Below are 17,701 nucleotides of genomic sequence, written 5' to 3' on the forward strand. Positions count from 1 at the left end.
TCTTCTCCTAGGGTTCAGTCCATACATACTCGGCCTTTGCCCCGTCTTTGCTAGCATGCCCCCCCTTCTCCTCCCCTTGTCTGGCACCTATTTTAAAACCCCCCTTTACTTTTGATGCTCAACCTCACACCCACCTCTCGTCCTGCTGCCGTGCTCAGACAAGAGCAGAAAGACCCGATTTAAATACCACCTTTCCTGCCTGCTTGTGGTGTGACCTCAGGCTAGTCCTTTAACTCCTGGGTCTCAGTTTCTCCATCTGTTAAATGGGAATATCATCACCATTTTGAGAGTAGAGGTTACCACCGCTGCTGTTCTCCCCGCCCCTGCGCCTCCTCCCCTGGGGAGCGTTTGTGAACACTTAGCCATGTGTCACAGTACTTGCTTCTTCTCCTGACTGAGCTCATTTCCTGGAAGTACTGTCTGTATGTCTCAGCACACAGTAGGTTTTCTATAAGCATGCTTCCCTTTGTGCCCTAATGATCCCCTTTTTTGTTGCAAGCATTAGAGACCCAGCTTAAGCACAAAGGGGAATTCATGAGACGGTCGTGGGCATCTTTCGGTCCACCCTACGGGAAGAGCCAGAACGGTGTGCTCTCAGCATTCACTCTCTGCCCGGCTCTGCTGTCGGCTTTGTTCTCAGTACAACTAGATTTCATCGCCCAGCACAACCACGGCCACTGACAGTCCTCAGATCCCACAAGCTGTTGCTCACACCACAGAGATAGTGGGTCTCTTTCCCTGGCTTCGGTTGGACCACCCCAGTCCTGTCCCTCTGGCTGTCCCGTGTCTGTTGGCAGTGGCCAGGAAGCAGGAGGTGCAGGACAGTCCTGACCACCGGGGAGCTGTTCCCAGGGCATCTGGGGCTCTTGGGAGTTGTTCCCAGGCACTCCTGGTAGTGACAGGCTCCTCTGCGTCACTCTGGCCTTCACCTGGCCCTATCCCCAAGCCACGTGGCTGAAAGTGGCCTCCCACAGATCCTGGGCAATGCCCAGAGGTCACAGAGGGGGAGCCCTCTCAGCTAGACACCTGCCTCCATGACGAATATAAGAGCCGAGAGAGAGCTGGGGGTGTGGCTGGGCCCTGCTTCAGAGGAGGCCTCGGACCCACCTGGAGAACACACAGCCCCCCAGACGCCAGTGCTGCCTGCTTATGCAGGGCCTGGTAAGAGGACCAAGTCGGTCTTGTGGCTCTTTGAAGAAAGACATCGGTGTATACTGATAGCCCACTCAACAGAGAAGAATAACCCTAACTCCCTCGCACCGAGCCTTCTCTGGGCTGGGCCCTGTGCTGACTGCCTTCCGTGCCTGCCTGATTTCATCTCACAGCCATCCTGGGGGGCAGGGATGACTGGTATCCCCACATGGCATCCCCATGTGTCCAGAACCCAGCTCCTGGGTGTTAAAGGACCCTTCTAGGTACTGTAGTCAGTGGAGAGGCTGGGACTCACACCCGGGCTTTCGGGTTCAACAGCACACCTTAACAGACACTCCTCGCAGGAGAACGGAGGGCTTCGTGTCCGTCCAGCCCTTTATGTGGCTTCAGTCCATTTCCACAACCACCCTGCGAGGCAGACCTGTAATCATTCCCATTCTACAGATGAGGAAACAGAAGCTCAGGGAGGCTGTCACTTGCCCGCGATCATGACACTTGCAGGTGTCAGGGCCAAGGCTCATGCTTGTCCCTTCGACTCCAGATTCTGGATACTTAAACCACTTCGCCGCTGTGGTCTACACTGAAGTGTGTTTTAATAACCCCACAAAGAAGCTAATGGCCTGATTAGCAGAAATCCAGTTAGTGGATTATTACGATGACTTCGTATTACGTGTATTTTGTATGGGGCAAAGTCAGTCTCATACAAAAAGTAGGTTTTCTTACCATTTACAGTGCCTATTTTTAGAAAGCCTGACCCCATGTTAGAGAGCAGAGGGTTATTTTTATCTGACTGGCGTGGGTCCCTGGTGGCCTCCCGAGTTTTTATGGAAGCAATTAGTGTTGGCAATGTACCTGCACTTATCCCGGTTTTTGGCTCCGGCCATATGCAGAGCTCACGTTACGGGCGCAGCTGCTCTGTTGGGGAGGAGTGTGGGTTCAGCACACAGGGGCCCTCCCTCCCTCCCTCAGGAGAGCCGTGCTCCCCAAACACTGCAGACAAATTGCCAGGCGCCTGCCCTGTCATCAGCGAGAGAGTATCACTGTCATTAAGGCGGGTGCCCTGTACCACCAGATTCTGTATGGAGATGGGATTTGTCGTTTTCAGCCTCATTTTCGAGGGAACCTTCCTAACAGGTTTCTAGAGCCCCTAATTGTACGGGCACTGTAATGCCCCACGAGACCCGCGGTGCCAGGCGACGCCTGCTGACCTGCGCTCGCGCCTTCTAACACGGTGTTTCTGTTACTGTTCTAGAGCGCTGGACGCGGCTGTTTCTCTTGGGGGCGAAGACTTGACCCCGTTCTATGGTCTGGTGGCTGGTGGCAGGGAAGGAAAATTCTACAGGGTAATTGTCCTCAGAGTAAACACTTGCTGCTAACATCTAGTTACGTTTGTAAAACAAATGTGCCTGGGGTGAACCTTCTCGCTTTTTTCCCAATCTCTTTCCCCCACTGAGCTCGAAATGTGCTTTCTAGAAAATGCCCTTGGAGTCCTAATGGATGCTTCAGACTGAAGCCAAAATGTGTGTCGTGTTTCCATTTTATTTCCACGCAGGAGCTGGAAGACTATTTTTACTATTCTCAGCTCCGTAGTCAAGGTATTGATACAATGGAGACCAGAGAGGTGTCGGAACACATTTGCCTGTCAGAGATTCCCTTTGTCATGAGAGCAATTGGCTTTTACCCATCGGAAGAGAAGGTAGGTAGAAAGAAAACAAGAGCAGCAGTGGGATCCGTTATTTATGAAAACGACCTCTGGGAACAACAATTATAGGTCAAGCTAAAAATTTAACATCATTCTTACATAAACGGATCAGAAAGAAGGTTCTGGGTGTACCAGACGTGCCCCTTAGAAACAGACTTACCATAAAGATATTCCGGAAAGTCTTATTCCTTACTGGAGTGTGACACAGGTAAGAGCTTGGGTTTTGGAATTAGACAGACGGGCCTGCGCTGAGCTCAAGGAGGCGATGACTGTGAATCATGGGGCGCAGGGCTGGGCGCACAGGGAGAGCTCAGGGAACGGGTGTTGTCGGGGTCATTTTCAGGGCGCAGTTGCTGTCCACCCCAGCCTGTGTGAATGGGGTGCCGCTGGGAGGTGGGCGCTCATGCTGGGCTGTGGGGCTCAGAAGAAGCCGTCAGTCCTCATGACCCTCACAAAACACGCCCCAGCTGCGAGGGGCTCCCAGGGACCAGAAGCACCGCAGGGAAAATGGTCATCCTAGAGACCGTGTGTGATTCACAGTGCACTTGACTGGGTTTTCCTTCATTGTGGGAAGTTTGGAAAAGGTACACAAGTGGAATGAAGAACATAATTACTTATAATCCCACATACACAGACGTAACAGTTACATAAAATTTTAAAAAACGAATGGGTACCATGTTGAATACATTTTTTTATTCTATATTTCCACTTGCTGTTCGAACCATTTTGCATTTATTAATAATTCTTTGAAAACATTTTTAAAAAAGATTATCTATTTATTTGAAAGAGAGCAGAGAAGGAGAGAGAGAGCGAGAGCATGAGTGGGAAGAGGGGCACAGGGAGAAACAGGCTCCCCACCCAATAGGGAGCCTGATGTGGGGCTCAGTCCCAGGACCCTGAGATCATGACCTGTCCCGAAGGCAGATGCTTAACCACCTGAGCCACCTAGGTTCTCCTGAAAACATGATTTTTAAAGGACATATCTTTATTTTTTTTATTAATACATAATATATGATTTGCTTTAGGGGTACAAGTCTGTGAATCATCAGGCTTACACACTTCATAGCGCTCACCATAGCACATACCTTCCCCAATGTCCATCATCCAGCCACCCTATCCCTCCCCCTCAACCCCCCAGCAACCCTCATTTTGTTTCCTGAGATTAAGAGTCTCTTATGGTTTGTCTCCGTCCCGATCCCATCTTGTTTCATTTTATCCCTCCCTATCCCCATGACACCCTGCCCCTCAAGTTCCTCATATCAGAGAGATCATATGATAATTGTGTTTCTCTGATTATTTCCCTAAGCATAATACCCTCTAGTTCCATCCACGTCATCACAAATGGCAAGATTTCATTTCTTTTGGTGGCTGCATAGTATTCCATTGTATATACATACCACATCTTCTTTATCCATCCATCTGTTGATGGACATCTAGGTTCTTTCCATAGTTTGGCTATTGTGGACATTGCTGCTGTAAACATTCGGGTGCACGTGCCCCTTCAGATCACTACATTTGTATCTTTAGGGTAAATACCCAGTAGTGCGATTGCTGGGTCGTAGGGTAGCTCTATTTTCAACTTTTTGAGGAACCTCCATACTGTTTTCCAGAGTGGCTGCGCCAGCTTGCATTCGCACCAACAGTGTAGGAGGGTTCCCCTTTCTCCGCATCCTTGCCAGCATCTGTCATTTCCTGCCTTGTTAATTTTAGCCATTCTGACTGGCGTGAGGTGGTATCTCACTGTGGTTTTGATTTGTATTTCCCTCATGCCAAGTGATGTTGAGCACTTTTTCATGTGTCTGTTGGCCATTTGGATGTCTTCTTTGCCAAAATTTCTGTTCATGTCTTCTGCCCATTTCTTAATTGGATTATTTGTTCTTTGGCTGTTGAGTTTGATAAGTTCTTTTTTTAAAAAAATTTTCAAAGATTTTATTTATTTATTTGAGAGAGAGAGAGAGTGAGAGAGAGCAGGAGGTGGGGGGTCAGAGGGAGGAACAGACTCCCCATGGAGCTGGGAGCCCGATGTGGGACTCGATCCTGGGAATCCGGGATCATGACCTGAGCCAAAGGCAGTCACTTTACCAACTAAGCCACCCAGGTGCCCATGTTTGATAAGTTCTTTATAGATTTTGGATACTAGCCCTTTATCTGATATGTCATTTGCAAATATCATCTCCCATTCTGTCAGTTGTCTTTGGTTTTGTTGACTCTTTCCTTTGCTGTGCAAAAGCTTTTGATCTTGATGAAGTCCCAATAGTTCATTTTTGCCCCTGCTTCCCTTGCCTTTGGCGGACATATCTTAATTTTATAACTTTTTCTGATTTAGAAAGTAGAACTATAAAAAAGAAATAGAAATTCCACAGAGATGATCACTGTTCACATTTTGGTGGACTTCCTTCTATTGTTTTTTTTTTAAGATTTTATTTATTTATTTGACAGAGAGAGATCACAAGTAGGCAGAGAGAGAGAGAGAGAGAGAGAGGAGGAAGCAAGCTCCCTGCCGAGCAGAGAGCCCAATGCAGGAATTGATCCCAGGACCTGAGATCATGACCTGAGCCGAAGGCAGACACTTGAGGACTGAGCCAGCCGGGTGCCCCTCTAGCAGCTTTCAAATAAATATACAATACAGGATTGTTAACTATAGTCATCATGCTGTACATAATATTCTCCAGGACTTTTTCATCTTGTCACTGGAAGTTTGTACCCTGGCAACCACTGTCTGTTTTGTGTTTCTATGAGTTTGGGGTTTCTTTTTTTAGATTCCACATACATGTCTTTCTCGGTCTGACTTACTTCACTTAGTAAAATGCCCTCAAGTTTCATTCATGTTGTCCTAAGGGACAGAATTTCTTTCTTTTTTATGGCTGAATAATATTCCATTATACAGCCAGAAATCACATTTTCTGTATTGATTCCCACCAACAGTGCACAAGGGTCCATTTTCCCCCACATCCTTGCCAGCACTTACCTTTCGTCTTTGAGGATAGCCGTTCCAACAGGTGGGAGGCGATAGCTCATTACAGCTTTGACTTGCATTTCCCCGACGATGAGTAATGTCGAGTACATTTTCACGTTTGAATATCTTTTTTGGAAAAATACTTATTCAGGTCTTTGGCCCAGTTATACATTGGGGTTTTTTGTTTGTTTGTTTGTTTTGCTGTTGGGTTGTGTGAGTTCCCTATATATTTTAGATATCCACCCCTTGTCAGATAATGTGGCTTGCAAATATTTTCTCGCATGCCGTAGGTTACCTTTTCATTTTGCTACTTTCTATGGCTGCGCGGAAGCTTTTCGGTGTGATGTAGATGACGTGCTTTTGACAGGCTGTGTACTTAACTGAACCAGTCCCCAGCTGACAGACACATTGGTTGTCTGAAGTGTTCAGCTGTCTGAGAATGGCTGCGATGAGCATCTCTGGTTCCAGTTTTTGCATACTCCTCTGATTATTTTCCAGTCTCCAAGTCCTAGAAATAGAATTACTGGGTCAGAGAATAGGAACTTCGAGGCTCCGCTGCCAAACAGCTTTCCAAAAATGTCGCATTTTGCAGCCCACCATCAGGCACACAGAAGGCCTGAAACCCAGCTACGCTGTGGTGCCCACGTTGCCGGCTGGGTGCGTTTCAGGGAGGGAAGCTGTGGTCCCCGTTACTTCTCCTGGCGCACCTAGAACCACCTGTTTTCGTGGCCTCTGGGTCTGACTGGAAGGTGACTTTTATTCTCCAAATAGCATCGGGAAAAATGAGCTGTGAGGGCCCAGAGACCCACGCAGAGACTTGAACGAGTGCCTTCCCGCACAGCGGGTTTTCTGAGCTCCTCAAAAGGCCTTTGGACCAATGTACATTTTGTAAAAGTACATGCCCAGAAATGGCAGCGACTATGGCGAAAGTTTGTGCAACCCACATGAAAGTGTTACAGAGAGCTGCACTTCCAAAGCACGTTCCTTCGAACGGCCAGTTCCCAAACCAGCAGACCGCCTCAGAAGTACGAGGGGCACTTACAGGAAGAACAGATTCCCGGGCCCATCCCCGGCAGAGCGGGTCAGACTCTCCAAGCAGGGCGCCTGGGAGTCTGCATTTCCCCCTCCCCGCCTTGGAACACTGGCCCGGTGAGCTGTTTCCCAGGGCCGCTCCTGCTCAAGGAAGGATTAGACAAAGCGAAACAGGATTATTAGTCAGGACCCTCCTTTGGTTACAGGTTACCGAAACCTAACGTAGACTAGTTTTTGGATCGCAGGATTCCAAGTCTAGAGGTAGAGGTAATGCCCAGAATGACCTAGGTTAGGCCCACATACTGCTGACCGGAAGCGTCGTCCCCCCCAGGCCTCTCCTTCCTCCGCGTTGCCTTGCTTCTCAGTAGGTCCCTGGGCCCATGTTCAGCGGGTACAACTCCAGAGCCCCGGTCATTGCCCCCAGCCTCCTCCCGCTGTCCTCGGGGCAGGCGCTCCTCAGGTTGGCCAGGCCTGGACGCTCCCATGAGTCAGAGGCAGGGTCAGCCCCCTTCACCAGGAGGACTCTGGGGCGGCAGGAGTGGGCTCCGAGTGGAATTCTGCAGAGGAAAAAAAAAATGGGTCCACGATTCTGAGGCTTTCGGAGGTTCCTGGACATTGGGAAGTGAGGTGTACACAAGCGGGACGGCATCCCCCAACTGGACTGGTTATGGAAACCTCTTTCTTTTTTCACTTTGGAAATAACTGCTTTCGACTTCTCACCTGGGTTCCCCCTTCCCCCCTCCCCTGCATTTCTCTTCTTTATTGTATCTGTGGTTCGTCTTCTCCTTTTTTTTCCCCACGCATTGATCTTAAGTTAACCCCCATCTTCTCGGGGTGACTGGCTGGCATATCACCTTCCAGAGTGAGGAAGGGGAAACGCATACGTTGGTAGAAGTGCAGGGACCCGGAACCTGGCTGACCTAGCTGACCCCTTGCAAGTCATGTCAGCGAGAGTCTGAGTTCCTGTGACCGTGTCTGTCAGACGAGGCTGGCGACAGCTGGCACCTCCAGCGTTGTTTTGAGGACTGACGGACGTGGGTCCAAGGAGCCCCCCCCCCAACCCCCGTGTCACACAGAGTAGCTACTGATTAGCCCTCTTCTCGCTTTAGTATTTCCTGTCAACACGGCATGTTCTGTTTAAGAGGTTCATGAGACAGCCCCTCTTTTACTTATTTTTAATTTTTTATTTTAGAAAATTCCAAACAGATAAAAGCAGAGAAAATAGTGTAATAAACTGTCGTGTACCCATCAGTCAGCTTCAACAATTATCAGATCCTGTTACATCCAGACCCACCAACTTTCTCTGCACCTTTGGCCTGTTCTGAAGCAGGTGCCGCACACTCTTACTTCACGGGGAGGCCTCTGGAACTGGGGTGTCCCTTACTCCGTCATCTAGCCGGGGAGAGGGTCCCTCTTCCGCCCCTGTAGGTGTCTCAGGTTCACCGTCACACGTGTCCTGCGGGCGGGCATCAGCTGTCTCTCTGGTTCAAGCCGTCCGTGGAGGGAGGCAGCGCCTCCCGCATCAGGTGGCCCCGGGGACGAACCCTGCCTGGAGCCACTTGGCAGCCGCGCGATTGGGTCGCGTCCCGGACTTCTCCAAGTCTCTGTTTCCTCATCTGTGAAGCGGGAGGAGTAGTAGCGCCCACCTCCTGGGACGGGTGGCTGAAGAGTAACCGCGCATCTACTTAGCATAGCCCGCGGCGTGTTAAACGTTTGGAAAATACCATCGAGTATCGTTGTTTTCATCATCGTGTCCTCATCTCTGGACGTGAGCTTGTGAAAGACCTCGGGGCCGGTGCTCCTCTGACTGCGCCGTTCTTTGTTCACAAATTCCTTTCTAAAACCAGTTTCTTAGTTCCTTGACTCATCTGGTGAAGGCACTTTGCATAAGTGACTGAAAGTCCTCAAACTGACGGCAGTTTTCTCATTCAGGATTTTTTTTTAAGGGATTTTTTTCTTTTCTTTTCCTTTCCCCCTTCCTTCCTCCCTCCCTCCCTCTCTTCCTTCCTTCCTTCTTGTAAGCTCTACCCCCAGTGTGGGGCTCAAACTCACAACCCCGAGATCAAGAGGCACATGCTCTACTGGCAGCGAGCCACGCACCCCTCCTTCAGGATCCTTGATTTTCAGCCCTAAGCTCATTTCAATGTGTCGTCCTCTGCAGTCCTGCTTGGCTGGTAAGGGAATTCTCGGTGTTTAGCCTCTGTGACCCTCACTACCCGCCATGTGAGGTGCTACAGACAGATGGCGGGCACAGAGCGACCGGCCTTTAACTGCTTCCTGTGGAAGGAAGCTCGTGCCGTGATTGAAGGTGCTCAGTCAGCCAGTCACTGGCAAAACATACTGAGACCTAAACACCCTCTCCAGGTCTTGCTGATGAGTAAACCGTCCCCAGAAAAAAAAGTCCGTCTGCAGCAAATGTTGCAAAGTGGCATCGAGCCTCAGTTATACACAAAAAGAAGTGGAAATGGCGATTGTATGGTTTCCAATGGCTGTTGGAGCCCTCTCTCCTCAATGTCACAAAGGAGAGTTTCAGTGCCCCCCGGAAGGTCTTCATAAATCCCTTGGCCTCCAGGGTTTCCAGTCCACCTAAATAAACACACTCACTCTTTGGAGATGTTTTCCGAAGGCCCCTGGCCCAGATGTGGCCACATCAGCGTGCAGACCTCACGAGCTGATGAGTCTGTTTCTATCTGAAAATATTTTGGTCTCTTGTTTTCACATTAGATTTATAGGGACTTCCATAAGAACGTTTTCAGGGCTTTGAAACTTTCAAATTCAGGCTTCGTTGTGGTTAATGAAACATTTCCCATTAAGATGCAGCTGTTCCCCCATCCCCGAGAAGCCACAAGAAGGACACAGAGGTAGTAGAAGACCTCAGCACTTGGTTACATAAAAGACATAGTCACAGAGGTTCACACCAGTGCCCCTCCCCCCCCCGCAGGCTATACGTTACTTATATTTCTCTTACGTCAATTTAACTGCCTAGGGGTTTTGAATCTAGTCAGTGTGGTAAATTGAAGCCAAATTACACAAGAATATAACCCTCCCCGAAAATTCCTAACCCCTCCCATCCTTTGCAGAGCCCTGTACTTGCGCATAACACAGCCAAAGTGTGGTCGGGGAGGGCCTGCTCTACTTAACAGATCTTCATTTTTTAAACGAACTATTTGCATGGTTTGTAATGTTATAGAAGGAACCAAAACTTCGGCGTCACGGTTTTCTACAGCTGCGTTCACACAGGACAAAGTTTCGTCTTCTAGCTTCATCATTTTCTTTTCCTGCAGGACTCTAGAGTGCCCTGTTGGGGACTTGCCTGTGCGTCACTCGGGTTCTCTGCTTACTGGTGGCTACATTTCTGTTTTGCTTGCAGAGCAATCATTGTTTAATCCTGATAGGTCTTTGCATTGAATTAACAGTTGTGTCACCACTTAGTTCTATAAATGTGAGCAGAGAGGAGTGTGTCTGGCAAGTGTTCACGTAAGGGACACTCTGCAAATAGTTGGTCAGATGAGTGAGTGAGTGATGGGCTTTGGTCAGATCTGGCACAAAGACAACAAGGGAAGGAGAATCCCTGACATTATTATTTGATTTCAGGGTAATCAGTAGTAGCATTTGATACATTCAGGAACTTAGTTTTATTTAGGAATACTTAGAGAGGAATAAACAATCACTTAACTTTTAAAAAAATTTGTTTGGTAAAGATTTTATTTATATATTTGACAAAGAGAGAAAGAGCACAAGCAGGGGGAGTGGCAGAGGGAGAGGGAGAAGCAGGCTCCCCACGGAGCAGAGAGCCCGATACAGGGCTCGATCCTGGGTCCTTGAGACCATGACCTGGGCCAAAGGCAGAGGCTTTAACCCACTGAACCACCCAGGTGCCCCATGACCAACGTTTTTTGACTCAAAAAGCACGTACAGGGTTTGTGATTAAAGGGAAAAGGGCAAGTCACAAAACCATGTGTAAAGCATGAGCTCATTTCATTAAAAATAATTTAGGTACTCGTACACGCCTAGCAAAACTCTGAAAGACCACGCCCCAAATGCTTAACAACATTGACTTCTGAGGGGTGGGCTTTGGGAGAATTTTTACTTCCTACTTTGTGCACATAAGCCCGTGTCAGCAGGGGCCTCTGGTACCAGCTGGAACCTGGCTCTGGTCCATGAGAGTCAGAGTTTTGGGGCTCCCCTGGGGGCTCCCATGTGTGTGTGCAGACTCTATCTACCCCATGTCTATCCCACGTCATTCCAGACCTGACACTCAGCTCATTCCTCAGTTTCCACAAAAAAACAAAGCCCACTCGTGGAAGACAACTTTCTTGAAAATTTGGGAATCATCAGAAAGAGACACAGAACTAGATTTCCCAGCAATGTACCAGAAACTGCTTTTAGACGTTTCTCCCAGTCCTGCCAGTCACCCTGACAGGGGCTTTCTTGCTGGCCTTCAGCCCATGCACGACTCAGTGCTCTGCTCCCCCTCTGTCCTGGTGCACGCCCAGGAACGCCACGTTCTCCTTGTGTTCGCCACGGCAGTTTGGCTCTCTTAGCTTCTGTGTCCAAACCTGCAACACAAGCCCATCTCGAGGGTCTACAAATGAAAAATTACCCATTAGTAGTTTCTACCCTCCTTAGAAGACAGTTGTGGTTATATGGGGAAGGGGGCTTACAATATACAGTTCTGTAATGTTTTAATTTTTCTTAGCTACAAGCATGTGGCTTGTGTTGCTTTTGTATCTAGAACAAAACCCCGGAAGATAAACAAACAAATCCTCCCAAAGCCGTTTGTGCTAATCTTGTGGCTAAACCATGGTCCCAGCTGGGATGGAGAGCCCGTGGCCAACCAGCGCAGCTTTCCCCATGCAAGGAGGAGAAATCCGAACCAGTGGTCATGGGCACAGTGTCTGCCCTGATCAAGACCCCATGGGAACTGGGAGATTTGCATGTTGAAAAGAAGCCCTCAACATGCTGGGTTTGCTCTGAAACAGAAATGTCAGGATTTCCTTCTGTGGCCCACTGCTCTAGGGAGGACTTCCCGGTCAGCTGAGAGCCCCTATACCAGGGAGCAGTGTGCGCCCCTGCAGAGAGATCAGGGCAAGACAAAACGATTTCCGTTGTTCACACTTTAATGCATTTAAAGAAAGAAATCCTGAAATGCCACACAGCCGCTAAAAAAAGAGTGCAGGGGACGACAATACGATAATAACACCAGCACCACCAGCAACAACCAGGCCCTTCTCTCTGGGACTCTCGCCACACGCCCAGTTTTATGCCGACCCCGCTGGTGTCTAACCCTCCTGGCAGGGAGATGCTCTTATGGTCTCCATTTTACAGATGGGGAAGTGGGGCTTCCCAGGTTCTGTTTCTACACATACGCGTTAGTGTGAACAAGGAAAAAAAAAACCCTAAAAATCGTGATATTGAACGCTGGTTATAGCTGAGGGGTGGGGAATTATAGGGCATTTTATTTTGCTTTATATCTCTTTTCTCTTTATATATCTTTGCTTGAATTTTTTAATAACAAGCATGTACTAATCTTTATTGGTTTTATGATTGTAACAGGATAGGTCATAGTGGTGGTGGAAAACATATTCAAAAAAATATTAGTGTTATTTGCTTTGTTACTTGCCTTTGCCATGACTTGACCTCCCATTATTTTTCTTTCTTTTTGACAACCTTTGCGGAGCTCTATCACGTCCCCTGCAGTTCATGCATTGGAAATGGCTTTTAGTTCACAGAGTTGTGCAGCCATCACCGCTGTCTAATCCCAGAGCATGTTATCACCCTAAAAAGAAACCCCACACCCATTAGCGCATGTAATACGGTGACCCACCAAATACGGTCCCCACTCCCACCTCCCAGCTTCCAGCACCCACCCGTCTCCTTCCTGCCTCCTGCCTGTTCTGGACCTTTCATAGCGATGGCCTTATCCACTATGCGGTCTTTTGTGTCTGGCTTCTCTCACGGGAGAATCACGTTTGCAAGTTTCCTCCGGCTTGTAGCAGGTGTCCACGCTTCCTTCCTCTTTGTAACTGAATAATATTCTGTTCATATTCATATGGATGTGTCGCTTTTTTTCATTCATCGAATGATGGACATTTGGGTGGTTTCCACATTTTGGCTCTTATGAGTAATGCCGCTATGAATATTGGTGTACAAGAGCTGGGTTTTAATTTCTCGTGCCTCCGTATCTAGGGGGTAGAATTGCCATATCAATAACTCCCATGTTCGAGGAACTGCCAGATTGGTCTCTATTTACTATTTCTTGGCTTGAACCAGTTTCTGGGTGCGTGTTTCTGGGTAGCTACAAGGAAGCAGGACTTTGAAGAGCGGGGAGCGCTTGGCTGACAAACCCTCGACTGTGGGTCTGGGACAAGCTGGAGGACTTGACACTTAGATTTTAATATTTTATTTATTTATTTATTTGACAGACCGAGATCACAAGTAGGCAGAGAGGCAGGCAGAGAGAGGAGGGAGCAGGCTTCCCGCTGAGCAGAGAGCCCGATGCGGGGCTCGATCCCAGGACTCTGGGATCATGACCTGAGCCGAAGGCAGAGGCTTTAACCCACTGAGCCACCCAGGCGCCCCGACACTTAGATTTTAAAGCCGTTTCCTGGAGGGAGAGCCTGGAAGCGTTGACCCCGGGGCTCTGATGAGGGCCTGGGGGAAAGTCCTCCTAAGGGGCCCCGGAGTGGGCGGTGCTGTCGTTTCTGGGCCACCCTCTCCGCAGACAGCAGGGAGAGAGCAAGCACGGAGGCCAAGCACCAAGGGCTGGCCTGACCCTGCCACTGGGTCCCGCGGGCGTGGCCCGTCTCGCTCCTGGAGAAAGGCAGCCGCCGTCCAATTATAGTTCCTGGAGGAAACAGGGAGCGGCCGTGAGTCACGGAGCCCAGCATAAATAGCGGAGGTGTCTCCAGATGCGAGTGTGCGGCGGGGCTGCGGGGCCTGGCAGTCTGCTCCCCAGCGCCCTCCTCCCCTGCCCCGGGGCCCCAGGAGAGGGTCCCGGGTGAGGACACGCACGCACGGGGACAGTGGACTCCTCAGCTCCTCGTCTGCTGGGGCTGCGCTAGAGGGCACCCTGGGGCGGGGGACAGGGGGCCTGAGCAGGCGGAGAGTCCTCGCGGCCTGTGCGGCCTGTGCGAGCCCGAGAAACCAGCACAAGAGAAACAGAGGCGCGCCAGCAGCCGGCAGCCTGCTTGTCCACCGAGGGAGGCCCGCGCTCAAGTGTCGCGTGTTCCCCTCTGCCTCACAGGGGGGCTAGAAAGCGCGAGTAGAAAACGGTGCTAAGGCCATCAGTGGCTTCCTGCTGCCATGGGAGTGAATGGCCGAGGCAGAGTAAAACAAGCCTGAGCAAGGGGACCCAGCCCACCAGGACCGGGCCTCCCTTCCCGCTCGGGCTGCACGGCAGGGCCCGCAGAAGCCCAGGCACCGCGTGGCTAAGCCTGGGAAGTTACAAACCAAGCAGCAAGCTGTTAATACTCTGCCCTGACGGGTCTCCCTCTGATTTGGGCTCCTTCAAATTCCGGGGCTCCTTGCGTTTCACTCTTGAATGGGCGGCGTGAGGAGGGCCAGGCCAGTGACGACCGCCTGTCTTCCTGCCCGGCTCCCTCCTTGCCCAGCCTTCAGCCCCGTGGGTGTGGTCGCAGTGCAGGTCCCTCTCGGAGGATGACTTCAGGAGACCTGCAGGCCCTGGAAGTGGGCTTGGGTTATTTGGGGCTGGGGGGGGGGGTTAGTCCTGGGGTTCCGGGTTCCCAGAGCATGGTCTATGATGGAGGGCAGGGCGTCTAGGTGGGCACCTCCTATGGCCCCAAGACTCCTTTGAGGAGGGGGTTAGCCAGAGGGGGCCCCCCTTGCTTGGATACCGTGTCCCTCCCGGAGAACACCTCTCTCTAATGGGGATGGTTTCTTCTCAGGTCTGCGTCTGGAAATGCAGGCCTACCTCCGACTTTCCAAGAGAAGTCTGAAAGCTCGATTTCTTTCTTTCTTTTTTTTTTTTTTTAAGATTTTATTTATTTATTTGATGGAGAGACCACAAGTAGGCAGAGAGGCAGGCAGAGAGAGAGAGGGGGAAGCAGGCTCCCTGGAGAGCAGAGAGCCCGATGCGGGGCTCGATCCCAGGACCCTGGGATCATGACCTGAGCCGAAGGCAGAGGCTTAACCCACTGAGCCACCCAGGCGCCCCTGAAAGCTAGATTTCTGTATGAAACCTCCTAATTCTGGAAGTCCCACACGAACCCTGCCGGTGTGCCTCCTCTGACCTGCCGATAGCACCAAGGTCCTTGGTGCCTCATTGGAATCCCGACCCGCCGGCCGGGTGGCAGGAGGGATAATGCCCCCCCAGAGGGGTCCGTGTCTTAATTCCTGCAACCTGTGAATGCACTACCTCACATAGCAAGAGGATATCACAAGCATGATTAAATTAAGGATCTTGAGATGGGAGATTATCCTGGATAATCTGGCGGACCGGGTGTAATCACAAGGGTCTTTACAAGAGGCAGGCAAGAGGTCAGGGTCAGAGGAGGAGGCATGAGAAGGGAAGGAGACGTCAGAGCTCGTAATGAGGCTGCTGGCTTTGAAGATGGAAGGGCCAAGGAACAGTGGCACCTCTAGAAGCTGCAGGGCAACACAGGCAGATTCTCCACTAGAGCTTCCAGAAAGAACGCAGCCCCACACATACCTTGATGTTGGCCCTTTGCAGACCCATTGCAGACTTCTGACCTTGAGAACTAGGAGACCAGCTTGTGTGCTTGAAGCCGCTCCATTTGTCGTTGGTGGTTCCAACAGGGACAGGAGACACGTGGGAGGGGCTTGGGGGAGCTTCTCACGCAGCCCCCGCTCACCCCCCTCCTCACACGTGCTCCCCCTCGCCTTAGACTGGCTGGATGCTCGCTGGCCGTCCTCCCCACCCACCTCCTCCATGAGGCCTTCCCAGGCCCACCTCGCCGAGGGCTTCTCCAGCCAAGCGCCTGCATTTGGCACCGAAGGTCTGAGAGCCGCTGTATCCAAACAGATTAAGTCACTTGTGCTGGTGCCTGGGCCGCCCTTCTGAGCAGTGATTCTAGGAGGGGAGTCTGGGCTCGGCTGGTGAGGAAAGCCCCCCAGGGGTGCTTTGCGGGCAGCCAGGGCTGAGAACCAAACCGCAGTGACAGACCTTCCTTTTGGTTCACTCTCCGTGTACGTTGTCTCCTCACAGGGCCCAGACCAGGGCTTGGCACCTAGCAGGTGTTTAATAAATATTTGCCGCCTGAGAAGTCCTAGAGTGCAGGGCTGTTCTCATCATAATGAAGTGGCTTGCTTTCCATTCACCTAGCACGAAACCAAATGCTCAGTTACCACTACTAAACTGAACGAAACCAACTAGGGCAGCAAGTGGTTATTTTATCTTATTTTTTTTTAAGATTTTATTTATTTATTTGATACAGAGAGAGAGAGCACAAGATGGGGAGTAGCAGGCAGAAGAGGGAGAAGCAGGCTCCCCACAGAGCAGGCGGAGCCCGTTGCAGGGCTCGATCCCAGGACCCCAGAATCATGACCTGAGCCAAAGGCAGTCGCTTAACCAACTGAGCCACCAAGGTGCCCGCAAGTGGTTATTTTAAAGAAGCCTTTTGTGTATTTTAAGAAAAATTCTCCCATGACCTCCCTTGTGCCTGCGTCCTGTGCTTGGTTTCGTTTCTTTCTTACTTCTCTGGGTCCCTACAACGCGCCTCTCTACTGGACACCCCAAGCCAGGTCCCGATTCTTCTGGGAACTGGTGTCTTCCCTCTGCCCAAGCTCGTTGGTCTAAGACCAGTTGTTCCCAAAGAGGTGCCCCTCCCCACCAAGCCAGCAGCGCTGGCCTCACTGGAGACTTGTTAAAAAAGGCAGACTCTCTGCCCGCCCCCCCAACAACCAGACTCACTGAATCAGAAACTCTGGGGGCGGGACCTGCAGTGTTTTTTTAAATAAGCCCTCCTGATCCTGTTGACCCCCTGACAAAGCTTGAGCACCCCTGATTTGAAGCCGCGCTTCTCAACCCTGGCGGTACATTCAGATCCCAAGGAAAGCTTTTAAAAAATATGACTGCTTATACTCCCCCCCCCACCCCCGATGAATGAAATCAGGATCTCTGGGAAGGGGCCCCAATGTTTAAAGCTGCTCGAGTGAATCAAACGAAACACAGCCTTCGCGGAGGAAGGGCCAGAATGCCGATAAAAGGCCTGGCCGAAGCCAAGCACCGTGGTCCGGGCAGGGCTGCGGGAGCCTCCGCTCCTCCCCAGGCGGCCTCGCCCTGGGGCACAGGGAAGGCTCGCAGCGTTCCATGCTGTCTCCGGGGCTCCTCTCCCAGCGTGAACTTGACATGTGCCGAAGTCTGCCTTTTCAACTCACGCTTGCAAAGGAGGCTCAGGAAAGAGATGTCAAGGGTGCCCTAACTGCCAGCTCGGTGCTTTTCGAGCAGTGATCCTTGATCAGTCGCATGGGAAAAGAGTTAAAGAGGTGAATCACCTGCTCGGTTTGGGCTGAGAACGTTCGCTGAGGTCTTCGGAATACTCTGGATATGAGTAACTCCCGATTTTGAGCTCATTTTTGTTGTTTTTGGTTTAGTCTTCTATTTCCGAATCGAGTTAAATCGTGTATGACGTTTATAATTCGTATTTATCATGTATATTATTTATGTAATTATAAGTCATACATATACTTTATGTAACTATAAATTATAATTTATATAATAAATTACATGTGTCGTAATTAGCAAGGGCATAGACAATATAATAATCCCAAGAATAGTTACCGCCTTTTGAGAGCTAACAGTGTATTAGGCATTAATGTTTAGCACCTTAAATACATTGTTGCAGTAAACTTCAAAACTCCGTTACCCCTTCTTTCAA

General features: G+C 50.3%; 1 protein-coding gene across 1 annotated transcript in view; it reads left to right on the top strand.

The window, feature by feature from the left end:
• CFAP251 (cilia and flagella associated protein 251) overlaps positions 1 to 17,701 on the top strand; it is a gene marked incomplete at its 5' end in the record, with an annotated part of 63,019 nt that overhangs the window by 38,390 nt on the left and 6,928 nt on the right. Inside the window, 2 exons of the mRNA XM_080821639.1 lie at positions 2,405 to 2,495; positions 2,705 to 2,848. Coding sequence (XP_080677765.1) covers positions 2,405 to 2,495; positions 2,705 to 2,848 — 235 coding nt within the window. The remainder of the gene's footprint in view (positions 1 to 2,404; positions 2,496 to 2,704; positions 2,849 to 17,701) is intronic.

The sequence above is a fragment of the Martes martes genome (assembly GCF_963455335.1).
Source record: "Martes martes genome assembly, chromosome: 13".
NCBI classification, from domain to species: domain Eukaryota; kingdom Metazoa; phylum Chordata; class Mammalia; order Carnivora; family Mustelidae; genus Martes; species Martes martes.